This window comes from Caenorhabditis elegans, chromosome X (assembly GCF_000002985.6).
Source record: "Caenorhabditis elegans chromosome X".
Lineage (NCBI taxonomy): Eukaryota > Metazoa > Nematoda > Chromadorea > Rhabditida > Rhabditidae > Caenorhabditis > Caenorhabditis elegans.
Genome location: NC_003284.9, coordinates 1,666,133 through 1,678,855, shown reverse-complemented (window position 1 = coordinate 1,678,855; position 12,723 = coordinate 1,666,133). Strand labels below are relative to the sequence as shown.

The window sequence follows — 12,723 nt, the reverse complement described above, 5'->3', positions numbered from 1 at the left end:
ACTAGTTGCTTGATCCTATGAGCGCAGCAGGAGACGTCGGGCGCTAGACCTCCTATAAAATGGAGGAAAATTATAGACTACCGATGTTGTAAGGCTCTCACTACTTTCAAAGTTGAAGCATGTTGTATGGAAATTGACGTGAACGACAGTAAATATTGTGAACTTTTTTTAAATAATCAAATTTTAAAACTTTCGTAACAGGGTAACCCCAGAAATCAAGTTCTTGCACGCGTGTAGCAGGTCGCCATAATTATGGACCACCCTGTATATTTCGAAAAATGAAAAATTACAAACCGATACTCCTCATTCAAACAAATCCAGACAAATAATCATTGTTTCTGAAAACTATTGGATCATGACCGTTCATCGTGGCCGCGGCCGAGTAAATGCGCATGTGCGCTCTATTGAACAGACCGCGGTGCGCCATCCTACATTCACAGCGGCAAGTGTTCTGGTGTCCACGCATTCTCTTCCCTTGTTTCGCAATCGATTTGCATTTGTATTTTTACAAGTATTTTTCTCCATTTTTCTCCTTTTTAATCAAAATTTTCATTTGTTTTTGGGCGATGATTCTTCATCCAATCTTCTTTGTTTTTGCTCTTTTTAAAAAGTTGTTTTTTTTTCATACTTTTGAAATACTTAATTGTATGGAATCTCATTATCTGCTCGTTTCTTAGTAACTCTAATTATTAAAATAATTCCCAGTTTACTGTTATTCAATTGTATTGTTTTTCAGACAATTCCTCAAATGTCGGCTTCTTTGCGCAAAAACGACCAAATCATTCGAGCATGCATTCTCTACGAAGCACTCGATAAGACTCGACTTTCAAAGGCCTATGAGAACTTCTGTAGGAAGGTTGGAAAGGACGCTATTCCACAAGAGGAGTTCGACTACTGGTACTATCATTTCTCCAACGTGAATGATAATTTGGACCATGATAAAAGGTAAAAATTGGTTTAAACATCAACCTAAAATTATAAATTTTTAAATCTTTCAGTCTCGATTCAAAATCGACTATGTATGCTCTCCCACTCAATATGATTCATTTCATCGTCGACAGGGTTGATTTCATTGACACGTAAGAGAGTTTTGAAAAAAAGTTGAATAAATAATAAAATATGAATTGCAGATTGGCTCTCGCAAAAGTATGCACAGGGTTCCGCGATGTCGTGAGAATCCCGGAAGTTGATCTCGAGGATTTTAACATCATTCACAATTATTCGGTTAATGGTTCGGATGAAAATAATTTTTCAAGGATCGAGTACGACGGATACAAAATCACTTACCAACCGGTAAATGGAGGATGCAAAGTTTCCTGTGTCGATCAGTATGACGACACAGAGCCGAAGTTGGAACCATCGAATAAATTCATTCAAGGAGGCGATGCCGTTCAGTTGTGCCACAATGACTTGAAATTGGTGTTGGAAAACCGAAGAGTGATACTGCAGAGTCTCATTATCGATTTCAGTATCGAGGAAAAAGATTTGTACACGAAATGCTTCACGGATATCACTAAGATGCTCAAGTCAACGAGAAGCATTGAGGTAGAAGACTTCGATGCACTTCAAGTATCGATCAGCGATTATGCCTCACTATTGGAGATCTTCCCTGCTGGAAAATTGGAATCACTCAATATCGATCCCTACACTTTCGATCGCGCGGAACTTGAAACCCTCGAGCATTGTGAGCATCTTTCAAGCATGGACCAATGGAAGATGGCTGAGAGGTTTTTTGGTAGAGGCTTCAGTTTGGATGTCCCAATTGGAAGCTTCTTCCATTTTAAATTATTCGACGTCGTGCTACGGGAGTTCACCGAAGAAGACGCTGTGAAACTTCGAGACGTGAGTTTATGTGAATATTGAAGATGATGTAGAAGGGATTGGGATTTCGCTTCAAGAAATCCAAAATTGTCTATAATTCAGAAATATTTACTAAAGAAAAAATTGAAAAAAAAAACGAGAAATGATGACAAATCCCAATTTTTGAACTTCCTCCAAAATAAGTAGACATGCCCAGTTTCCAATCAACCAACTTCTTCAGTTTTAGACTTCTTAGAAGTGCGCCACTTCACATTAAAAGGCAAAGTTCCCAGATTTGCAAAAGTCTTATTTTCAGATGATTGATGAATCTTCCGATTTCATAAGCGCTGATATCACTAGCAGAGTCATGGACCTACCAAGTGTTGCGAATGTTTTTGGACTTATCTTTGTCGCTAATGAAGAGGAAGACGAGCAAGCATTTGATTATTTCACTCCAGCCAATGCGAAGTTCACGGTTACTTTTGGAAAAAATGATGAGCCTGATGAAGACGATCCAGTTGACAAGTTCTCGATCAAAAAACGTTCCAATTCCGATTAAAATTGAATACTATCTTTACATGTAAATATTTGTATATAATTGTTTCATTTGTGAATGTAATATATTACAATGGCGATTAAAATCAAATTTTATCGTTATATGTGAATATTTGTATAGAATCATTTTGTTTGTAGATAATGTATTTAATGTCAACCTATATTGAGTATATTGTTATTTAGAGCCCCTTCCTTCCACTAACTCTAACTGAAAAATCTCACATTCCCCCGTTTAGAAGTTTTGCTCATTCTAATTTTCATTTTCCAGTGTTATATGATAAATGGTTGTGCATTGCAGTTCTCTTGGAAACAAGCAGATTTCCATTTGTCAGAAACTTCAGTTTGGAGTAAGTAATCGATATTCACTGGTGCTCAACTCGTGGTCTTCTGCCATAGTCGTAAAAGGTGCAAGGTACTATCTAATTAGAAAGGTGAACATGCACCTACAAACGGTTGTGAACAACAATAAAAAGAGCTGGTGGCATGACTTGGGAAGCCTGAAGTTCAACGCAGAAAAAACTATATAAGAATATCAAAATGTTTGACTGAATTGGCCATATTCAACAAAAAACATGAATTTTTCAGAAAAAAAGACGACAAAAATGTTCAATATTTAACTATCCAACAAAGCGGAAAGTCATACATAGTTTGGATGTAAAAATTATAATAATTGAAATCATGTTCAGACAAGATAACTGGCCAACTCGGATCATGTCTTTTTCGGTCACCCTAATATTAAAGTTAAACTTTACATGAAATTTTATCAGTTCACACAGATATACACTCGTTTCACACTTCAGAAGCACTCCTCAAATCGGCGCCGCTTCTCAACTAACTTTAGCCATTTTCTAAATGCCATTTACAGAAGTGGCAAAAGTTGGTTAAAGTTGGTCAATTTTAGCAGTGTTTTGACGCTTTTAACACCTGACTTGATGAGAGTTGGCAAAAATTGGCCAAAGTTGGTTAAGAAGTGCTCAAAGTTTGTTGGAAAGTGGTTGAAATCTAATGGCAGTCAAAAAGTGGCTAAAGTTGGTTGAGAAGTGACTACGAGTTGCCGAGCAGCTTCTCCGGCGATCGATTTCATATATTCCATTAGTAACTGACATTATCGGGGGGTGCATGGCTCAGTGCCTATGCGCGCTGCTTGCAATCACAAGGTCACAAGTTCGACCCCCACCCCCTAGGTCCTTCCAGCCTTAAATGGGAATTCAGTGTTCGTTCCACTGTCTTAGAATAATAGGAAAGGGTACTCCTAGAACAAAAAAAAAAAAAATTTTGGCTACGTGGCCATAGTCTTTCTGATTTTCATAATTTCAGTGTTTCCCAGTAGTTTTTATTTTCGCTGTACTTTGCGTTAAGATCTGAACCAATTTCATAGTTTGTTCAAGTTGACAGTTGTACCGTAGTTTTCTTAATTTATACCAGCTGCTCACCATGTTGCTCTCAAGAATTGTCATTGTTATCTGTCATTCTCATCAATTCTTAAACACCTCCACACTTCCAATCAGATAGGACCTTGCACCTTTTACGACTATGGGATAGGAGCACCAACCGGATGAGCACATATCGATTGATTCGGGAAGGAGGGGTGTGGTCAACATGGAGCATTATTCAAGAGGCGGGGATTTGTTACACAAAAATGGAGCATTTTGTGAGAAGAATAAAACGATTTGCAAAGAAAAATCAGTCAGTCTTTTCTTTAATTTTTATTCATTTTCCGTTTTATTTATAATTTGTTCAATACCGTAACTAAAATGAAACTTTTTGATCATCCCAGACATTTCTAACTTTCAGATATAGTCATTATATTTTTTTAAAAAGAGTTCAATTTTTATTATAAAATTTAACTTTCGAGAAATACAAATCCAGTAATGTATCCTATCCTGCTCAACTTTTCCTATCATTTTTTGAATAAAAATATAATTTTGAATTCGAATTCTTGTGTTCAAATTAAAAATGGTGTTAATGGAATATCAGTGTTCAATTTTCCAAAAAAGTTTATTTAAGAAAACCAATATTCACAGTTGGAATACTTTCTAGATGACTTTTTTTTTTGAATTCCGTTTTAGAAATTTAAATTTTTGAACAGCATATTGTTTCTGTTCTGTAGTAGTTTTGGGAAATTTTAAAATATTATTCTCTCTTTCTGGTCAATACCATTTTAGACAATTTTCCAATTAACAATTATCCTTACAAGAGCAGGAGCTTAAATAATTTTCAGTCTTTTCTTATCAATGTTGAAATGTCAGCAGAATACTTTTTCCTATCCTTATCTTGCATTATCTCAATAATCAATAATTTTGTGCTTATTAGCTTCAAGTTATAAAGCTTTCAGATCTTCAAAATGACATCTCAATATTCGAACTACAGTTGTCCGCTCAACAACATCCAAGTCAATGTGATCGGAAGTTCCAGAACTTCAGATGATCATTTCCTAGAACAAATGTTGACAAAAAGGAAGAAGACTAATATTTCTCAAGATCTTCACTACTTGCTTCTAGGACTCAATCCACGCGAGCTTTATCAAATTAGCTTCAAATTGGCTCGGATTGATGAGAAAAAGTACAAGTTCAATGGAAATTTCAATGAAGGCGACTATTATCCACATAAAAATTCTGAAATTCCAATGGAGGACACGGAAGAAATTGTGCACTCCGATGGATATCAAACAGGAGCCAGATGGATGAAAACTGGAGTTTATTTTCCAAAAATTGGAATTTCCAAGGAGCAGCCTGACAAAGAAAGATGTCTTCTTTTGGAGTCCCTACATGCATACTTCCCAGTTCTGGTATTCACTACATCTAGCGGGATTTCTCTGGAAGTACCAGTTTGGAGCCAAAAATTCGTGACGACTATGGTAAGTAATTCAAAAAAACATAACTTTTTCCTTCCGGGGACATAATTTAAAATTGAAAAATATGAGATAAATTAATGAATTTTTCAGACCTCAAGTAACCGTTCAGTGAAGAGAAGGGAAAAGAGGAAGTTGGAAGAAACTGCTGGACCGGCTGCAAAAAAGACTCCTGATATCATTGAAACTACGCCAGAAGATGTTGTTCCAGAAGTATACAATGCTCAATACTTTTATCAAATGCAAAACAATACGGTGATAAGTTCCGAATCCAAGTTCAGCAGTCCGTTGGCATTACAACAAGATCTCACCGAAGATTTTGGCACATTTGCTCAATTGGACGCCCATTTCAATGTCAGTGTGCAAAGCTGCAGTTCAAGCAGTCTCAGTAGTCCAGCAGCATTGAAACATGACTCTACTGTGAGTTCTGACAGTGATTTTGATGATAAGAACAGTGAAGAATTCGACGCTGTTTTTGAATACATCGATCAACAGTTTTCAAACCACGATCAAAATCCAATGGATCAGCAATCAAAATCAATTGATTTAAATCAAACAACATGGGCTCCTCAATCAATCAATAATCCAGGCTACCTGTCCACCGCAAGTAGTCCTGCTGCATTGAATCAGGATTCTTCTGCTTCTGAGAAATCAAGCATTGTCCGTGATAAGAAGAGCGATGAAAATTGTCTGGACGAATTCGACAGAGTTTTCAATGAGCTTGACCAGCAATTTACACCGAAAGAAGATCAAGTTCAAGATCTCTCCAATTGCACCACATGGAATCAGGAACCAATCAATAATTCAATTCAATCAAATCAATTTATCAATCCCGAGCTATTTTATTTTATTTTTCACAGTTATGTAATAAGGGGAACATCAATAGGTTCTAGTAGTTCATTTTTAAAAGATTTTCTCTGTCTCACGGCCACCTCCAAATTTTGTGCAATTTTTGTTATATATATATTTTCAACACCTTTTATTTGACCGACGGCGTCCAAAAAAGTGACAAAAACTGAGATTTTTCAAATTTTTCAAAACTTTTTTGCTGTTATTTTCCTATAAATATTTTGTGTTCCAGAATGCCTTATCATCTCCTGGCCGTCATGTTTATCCTGCTGCCGGGGGTCAATTCTGCCTCAACATCTCCGGACCCCGCCACTGGTGCCCATTTCTCAGCTTCTCATAATTTCACCACTGGTTCTGCCACCGTATCATAATTTCACCACTGGTTCTGCCACCGTATCTCCCTTCGCTTCAACTCCTGCCAACATGACTATTTTCAACTTCACCAGTGATTCTTCTACCACCTATTCCAATTCCACCACTGCTCAAGTCTTTCCCGACGTCGCCAATACACCTGATCTTTCCTACTTCAACATCGCTCCTGCCGTTGATCTCTCCTTGTTCATTGATCCGTTTGTTCAGTCTGGACGTGATCTTTCAATTGAAAGATCTATCAGGAATTTCACAAATACACTGAAAAAAGGTATGTATTTTATAATTGCAGTTATTTGATATTGGGAAGTTGTAAAAAGTTTAAATTGCACGCTTAAACGGTAACAGAAAACAAAAGTTTTATTTCATTTTTGACAATATTTTGGCCAAATCTTTTAAAAGTTGTTTGAAATCATAGTTTCAAACTAAAATGTTTTTTTTTGTGAATGAAAAAGTTTAGTCTTGTCTGCATCATTTTTTAAGCATATGGGAGCCTAAGCCTAAGCCTATGCCTATGCCTACGTCTAAGCCTGAGCCTAATCCTATGCCTAAGCCTAAGACTAAGCTTAAGCCTCATCCTGTGACTGTATCTGAAATTTCAAAAGTTTAAAGCTTATTGTTGATATATTGCAGCTCACAGACAAAAGAAAACTGCAATCCTGACTTTCCAATCAACCGAACCTATGCAGCTGGAATTTAAGTATTGCACCAAAATGCTGCTCAGAACGGACAAACCAGTTGGCAACTTCTCCATCCAGCTCAGCGGTCCTTACCTGGAACATCTCCTGAATCTTTCCCATCATCTCTGCAGATTTTCTGAGTATAAGTGAGTCAAAAAGAAAAGTAACAGTGTGATAATCAATTTTTTCAGCTTGTTTGTCAAAGCACACTTTCCAAGAGGCTCCTACGGATCTTTGACATCAATGACTGGTCCTGCGGTTGAAATTCCTGAGACTCAAGAAAATATTACAATTATTTGGGTCAAAAAAGATTTTCCGGAAAACGTGAATAAGTACCCAGTTGCAATTAATTCATTAATCACGGAAGGTAAGTTTCCAGCATTCTGTTAATTTACTGTAAATTGTGACTTTTTCAGCCATCGCTTCAAACGGTACCAACCAAGTACTGCTGACATCGAAGTATCCATCCGATTGCACGATTCGCTTTAGGAAATGCGGATTCATGATTGAAGGAGTCTTGGTGGTGAAAAAAAAAGAGACCGTGATTATTGACAGGCAAATTCTGGGAGAGCTGAATAGATTGAAGCATGATCTGCTCCAGTAGGCTCACAAACAACAGGTTGGTTCACTGACAGCTATAGCTGAAATTTAAAATTTACTACTATTGAAAAAAATTCAAAGGTACATAGAGCAGCGAAACTACTCAACTTGTGCCAAAATTACCGAATATGATAGTAAAACTTTTACAAAAATTTTTGAAAGTTTAATCTAAAAAAGTGACAAGTACTTAGTTTTTGCCGCTCATAATTTTATAAATCGACCAAAACAATTTTGCTCTGAATTTTCTTTGAAGCTGAAATGATTTAAAAATTTGCCAATTTCCCAAAATTTATACTAGAAGTTTCAAAAAATTTCCTTTTTTTTTAATTTCTGCAAAAACAAAAAAAGGGCAAATAAGTTTTGAACTCCCGTACAAATGAGTGCCGTCATTTTTGGAATTTTCGCGTTTTTCTCAATTTGAAACACCTGTTTTTTTTTAATTCTCAAACTTTTTTCCTTGAAGAAAACTTGATAACCCGGAAGAAATTTGCGGAAATTTGAAAATATACTTACAAATCAACAGTTTAATATTTATGTATGTACATATAATTGTTTTTGTGCGAAAAATATTTGAAAATTTCACCAACTGTCTTTCAAATTAAACAAAGAAGAACAATCAATAGATACCAATACTAAGAATCACAAAAATATCAAAAATGACGTCACTAGTTGGCGCAGGAATTTTCTTTTGAAACTATTTTGAAAATTTTCATAATTTATTTAAAATTCTATTCCTTCATTTTCTGTTGTCGATTCTGCCCCTTACGGAGCTATCCCGACAACCTTTTACAGTACTCTAATATCGGTTTCCTATTGAATAGCCCACTATTCTTAACCAATATTCGTACTGTTGTGTCGTACAATTATTATCTCTTTATTACATTTTGTTCCATTCAAATCCGTTCAGTATTCGCTGAGATATCAATCACCTCATAAATATTCGTATTCAAATCGCGCGCCACCAGCCTACGGTAGCGCCTTCGCGGCGAGACCCACTGCGTCTCTAACTACTTGGCGCCGTGCCAATTCCACCGCCACCCGCGAGTTAACAACTTGTTTGTCTACGAATTGGTGAAATACGATGCTGATGATATGTTGTTGATGCCGTAATTATTATCAAAATACTTCTAATCTCTATCAATACCAACATCCACAACATATCACACCATCTATATCCACATGCTTCATTTTCCCAGCGTGTAGCGATACCCACTACGTTAGAATTATATCTTAAACCCTATTTGAATTATATCTTCCTTAATTGACCCACTATTACCTTCGTATTGATTGAGAGGGTTTTTACACCAACACCAAGGAACTTTAATACCATCTTCTATTGTTCTTTAATGTATTTCCCTCCTTTTACTTGTTTTATCCTATTTAGAGTCCTGCGTGACCCACACGGGCGCGGTTGTATAATAAATAGGTTTTTGAGTAATCACTTGTTCGTCTTATTCCGTTCTTACACATAATTCAGATGGTTTACCGGGACACACGGGGAGAGAGGGCGAGGTACTGGAGACGTGATCGACACCGACTACATACATCCTACACGGCCTCCACATGGTGCATCGACCTCATGGAGAATCAGGAACGAGTAAAAGGTAGTCTTTCTTTCAAATTATCGATTTAAAATGCAAAAAATTTCACTCAAAAAATACAAAAATACCCATTTTTCTACCAAAATCTCTCTTCAAATTTCCATTTTTTCCAAAAACTCTATCAAAATTCCAATTTTTACCTAAAAAATCAATTAAAAATCAATTTCTATTTCAAAATTCATATCAAAAGCGCATAAAAATCGATAATGAACGGAAGATTTAACCTAAAACTCTCCTCGATTCAAAAAGAACCTGTCGGACCGAACTCTCCCTCTCCGCTGTGCCAGGAAATCGCCGGAATTCGAACAATTACTCTCAAAAAATCAAGTATTCTATATCGAGTGTATCCTCAGCTGATCCGAACGAGGAAATATTCCGAAGACTTCGTAAAAACCCTCAATCGAACCTAAAAATCCAGAAAAAATCGATGATTTCGTGAAAAATTCGCCAAATCGAGCTGTATCGCTATGAAGATCAGGCAAAAAGCCTAAATATCGACTATCTGCTTGAAAAATATGAAGATAAATATTTTTCTCATCAATTCTCACAAAAATTTCATGAATATCGTGTAAAATTCCCGTAAAAAATCCACTGAACCCCGATTAAATTCGTTGTATTCGCGTGACTACGGTAGACGATTCTGTGCATTCTGACGTGAGGTGTATGCGTACACTTCGCTCCGCCCACCAATTCAAATGAAAAAAAATTTTTTAACTTTTTTAGGCCAAGAGCCATTATTGTCGTCAGAACTACATATTCCAGCACGGATTTCGACTCCAAATGTCAAAAAGTGAGTTTTATATGAAATATTCATAAAATTTATGCAGAAATTTCGTAGAAATCTCGAAAAAATCGACAAGAAATTCGATTTTACCTAAAATTTTAAGATTTTTCGTTATAATTTTTGATTTTTCCCATTTCTTGAATTATTTCGAACATTTCTAAGCGAGAATACGCGTGGCCCTGTAATTTAACATCAAAATTACTTGAAATTCTCCGAAAAATTTGGAAAAATCCGAGAAAAACGAATTTCGAAACATTTCGAAACTTTTCGAAAATCTGCAAGTCACCTCAAAAGTCAATTTTATTAATATTTCAACAATACTAAACCTTCTAATCGCCCTCAATATCAATAATAATTAATATTTGATTCCAGAAAATCGAGGAAAGGCCGATCAGAATACCATCATTATGAAGAGCCAAACCAACTCAAACAGCTGGACATCAATATTACCACCAAGCGGAGGATGAGAAACACCAGCTCCAAGCAGAAGTACCCACGAAAGAACTTTCCAATGATAATACCATCCTCGAGGCGAATTTAGATGAGGAAAAATACCCACGAGCAGGTATGGTCGAAATTATTTGAGAAATAATCATAACTATCGATTTTTTCAGACCAAATATTCACCGACGAAATGCTAGAGAGACGCGGCACACGCAGAAATCGAAGTTGCTCGACACAACGTGATGGCAACCTTATCGATTGATAAAGGAACCAACCAGCTGGAAGGAACCTCCAAACTGCCAGAAATACCCGCCGAACACTACCTAAAAGCTCTGAAGGTATATCCTCGATCCCCAAATTGTTGAAATACTCATTAATTGAATGTTTACCAAAAAATATCTTGAATTCTATCCATTTTCCTCTCACTGGTTGGACACTTTTAAATTTCGATCGATTAATTTAATATTCTTATTCAAATATTACAAGCTAAATCGAATTATTCTTCCAGTTGAGCTCCGTCAAGGACATCCAAGTTGATCAATCTTCACCAATCAAATCAGACGGCCATTCTGCCGAGAACTCCGATGAGCAGGACTCAAACCTCGAGACTACTCCAGGAAAGACACCAGCTTCGGAGAAATTGCCTCCAAGAGCCGTCAAAACCCCCAAGAATACCAACGGGAAATTAGAAGATCATCCGCTAGAGGACAACTTGCTCGAGATTACCAACTTTATGAAAGAGACGAATAAAGGTAAATATTTATTAATGAGATCTTAATAAGTAAAAATCAATCAATAAAAATTATTGTAGAAGTCGGAAAATCCAAACGCAAATCAACACGACCCGTCGACATTAGTACCAACTCTCAGCCATCGTACCACGAATTGAAGCTGCACTCCAGCAAAACTCGAGTTACCAGGAGAGAGACCAACAGGAAACCGACGGGAAAGACCGAAAAATTACGAACCCACCGACTAATGCAATAGGAATTACCAACGAAGATATCGAGGTAATAATTAGCGAAAAATCAATAATCCAATTAAAAAATCAATATTCAGAACTCATTCGCTTCTGGAGATCAACTGGCTCATCAATCCCTCATCATGGAGAGAAAAGCCCAACCATCACACAGAAGTCCGCGAGCATGCTTCTAAAGAGCACGAAACCTTCGAGTCTCCGGTGAGTATCGAATATTACGAAAGATTATTGAAAACAATATTGAATTCAGACCGAAAAGGAGCGATTCATGCCGAAGAGTACCAGATCGAATTGAGGAGGTCGCCAATCCTAAGCACCCCCAAGCTACATCTCCACGAAACCAACTCTTCATACCACCAACGTTTGCTAATTAATACCAACGTATCTCACAATTGATTGAATTTTAATAAATAATTATTGACAAACGAATAGCCTTTGAATGAATTATTGATTATCAGATGGAGTAACATATCTCATACCGACTATCGTAACACATTCACCCCTCTGTCTTTAATTCACGATTCAGTGTTCGAAGTTATTCTGAAATGAGGTTGAGAGTTGAGAGAAACCGTTCAAAATTCTATAAAAAATTCAAATGAAATAATTTTCGATATAATTGCGATAATGAGTATCTTTACCCACGTATAGGCTCAAAATAGTTAAGAATACCCCCGCAAAGCGAAGAAATATAACTACAAAAATGATTTCCATCATTCGTACAAAGATGATTTCCATCATCAAAAATGATTTCCATCATTCGTGAACCACTATTGCGCGGGAAACCCGTTACTGCCGTTTCATTCTACTATTTCTGTATTCTGTCCGAGCCATCGTTTGTATACGGGTTGATTAGCTAACTGACAGAACTAATCAACTGGAGAAGATGCCATGATATATGAATTGGGAAAATCCCTCGTCAATAACGGTGTATCCCGAAACGATCAATTCAAATTCCGCTGTATTCAAATGAAATCCGGAAAACCCGTCATTGACGTAATCCAGAAAAGGCCCCCGATCAGTCAATCGAACTGTCGGAAAATCACAGGCCCACCTAATAAATATTAGGTTTACAAACAAGCATCCTATCAAAAGCTAGGAATTGCGGGATTTCCCAATTACACCAAAGAAGGTGAATCGTGCGTTAGTTAATATGATATACCAACCAAAAGCCGCCTAGAAACATCCGAATGAGATTTTTAGGATCACGCTTC

At 36.7% G+C, this 12,723-nt stretch overlaps 3 protein-coding genes across 3 annotated transcripts; all 3 read left to right on the top strand.

Moving 5' to 3' along the window:
- The first annotated feature begins 734 nt into the window (after positions 1-734).
- Positions 735-2,651, top strand: fbxa-170 (F-box domain-containing protein). Its single transcript, NM_075908.4, has 4 exons — positions 735-945; positions 999-1,079; positions 1,131-1,842; positions 2,117-2,651. The coding sequence occupies exons 1-4, from the start codon at positions 749-751 to the stop codon at positions 2,357-2,359; spliced, it is 1,233 nt and encodes a 410-aa protein (NP_508309.1). The 5' UTR covers positions 735-748; the 3' UTR covers positions 2,360-2,651.
- A 2,048-nt stretch (positions 2,652-4,699) lies between these two features.
- On the top strand, positions 4,700-7,708 carry tbx-31 (Putative T-box protein 31; the record flags this gene model as incomplete). Its single annotated transcript, NM_075907.5, has 6 exons — positions 4,700-5,212; positions 5,300-6,065; positions 6,288-6,695; positions 7,058-7,250; positions 7,296-7,471; positions 7,521-7,708. The coding sequence occupies 6 exons, from the start codon at positions 4,700-4,702 to the stop codon at positions 7,706-7,708; spliced, it is 2,244 nt and encodes a 747-aa protein (NP_508308.1).
- A 2,299-nt stretch (positions 7,709-10,007) lies between these two features.
- R09H3.3 (uncharacterized protein) lies at positions 10,008-11,837 on the top strand. Its single transcript, NM_001307903.2, has 8 exons — positions 10,008-10,095; positions 10,462-10,654; positions 10,704-10,871; positions 11,042-11,285; positions 11,345-11,543; positions 11,593-11,701; positions 11,762-11,772; positions 11,816-11,837. Exons 3-5 carry the CDS (start codon positions 10,776-10,778, stop codon positions 11,518-11,520), a joined length of 516 nt encoding a protein of 171 aa, NP_001294832.1. The 5' UTR covers positions 10,008-10,095; positions 10,462-10,654; positions 10,704-10,775; the 3' UTR covers positions 11,521-11,543; positions 11,593-11,701; positions 11,762-11,772; positions 11,816-11,837.
- Positions 11,838-12,723: the final 886 nt, after the last annotated feature.

Coding starts and splice junctions, on each gene's coding strand:
- fbxa-170 (NM_075908.4), top strand. CDS start 749: ATGTCGGCTTCTTTGCGCAAAAACGACCAAATCATTCGAGCATGCATT. Junction 1,080..1,130: donor AGGGTTGATTTCATTGACAC/GTAAGAGAGTTT, acceptor TATGAATTGCAG/ATTGGCTCTCGCAAAAGTAT. Junction 1,843..2,116: donor ACGCTGTGAAACTTCGAGAC/GTGAGTTTATGT, acceptor TCTTATTTTCAG/ATGATTGATGAATCTTCCGA.
- R09H3.3 (NM_001307903.2), top strand. CDS start 10,776: ATGGCAACCTTATCGATTGATAAAGGAACCAACCAGCTGGAAGGAACC. Junction 10,872..11,041: donor ACTACCTAAAAGCTCTGAAG/GTATATCCTCGA, acceptor TTATTCTTCCAG/TTGAGCTCCGTCAAGGACAT. Junction 11,286..11,344: donor TATGAAAGAGACGAATAAAG/GTAAATATTTAT, acceptor AAATTATTGTAG/AAGTCGGAAAATCCAAACGC.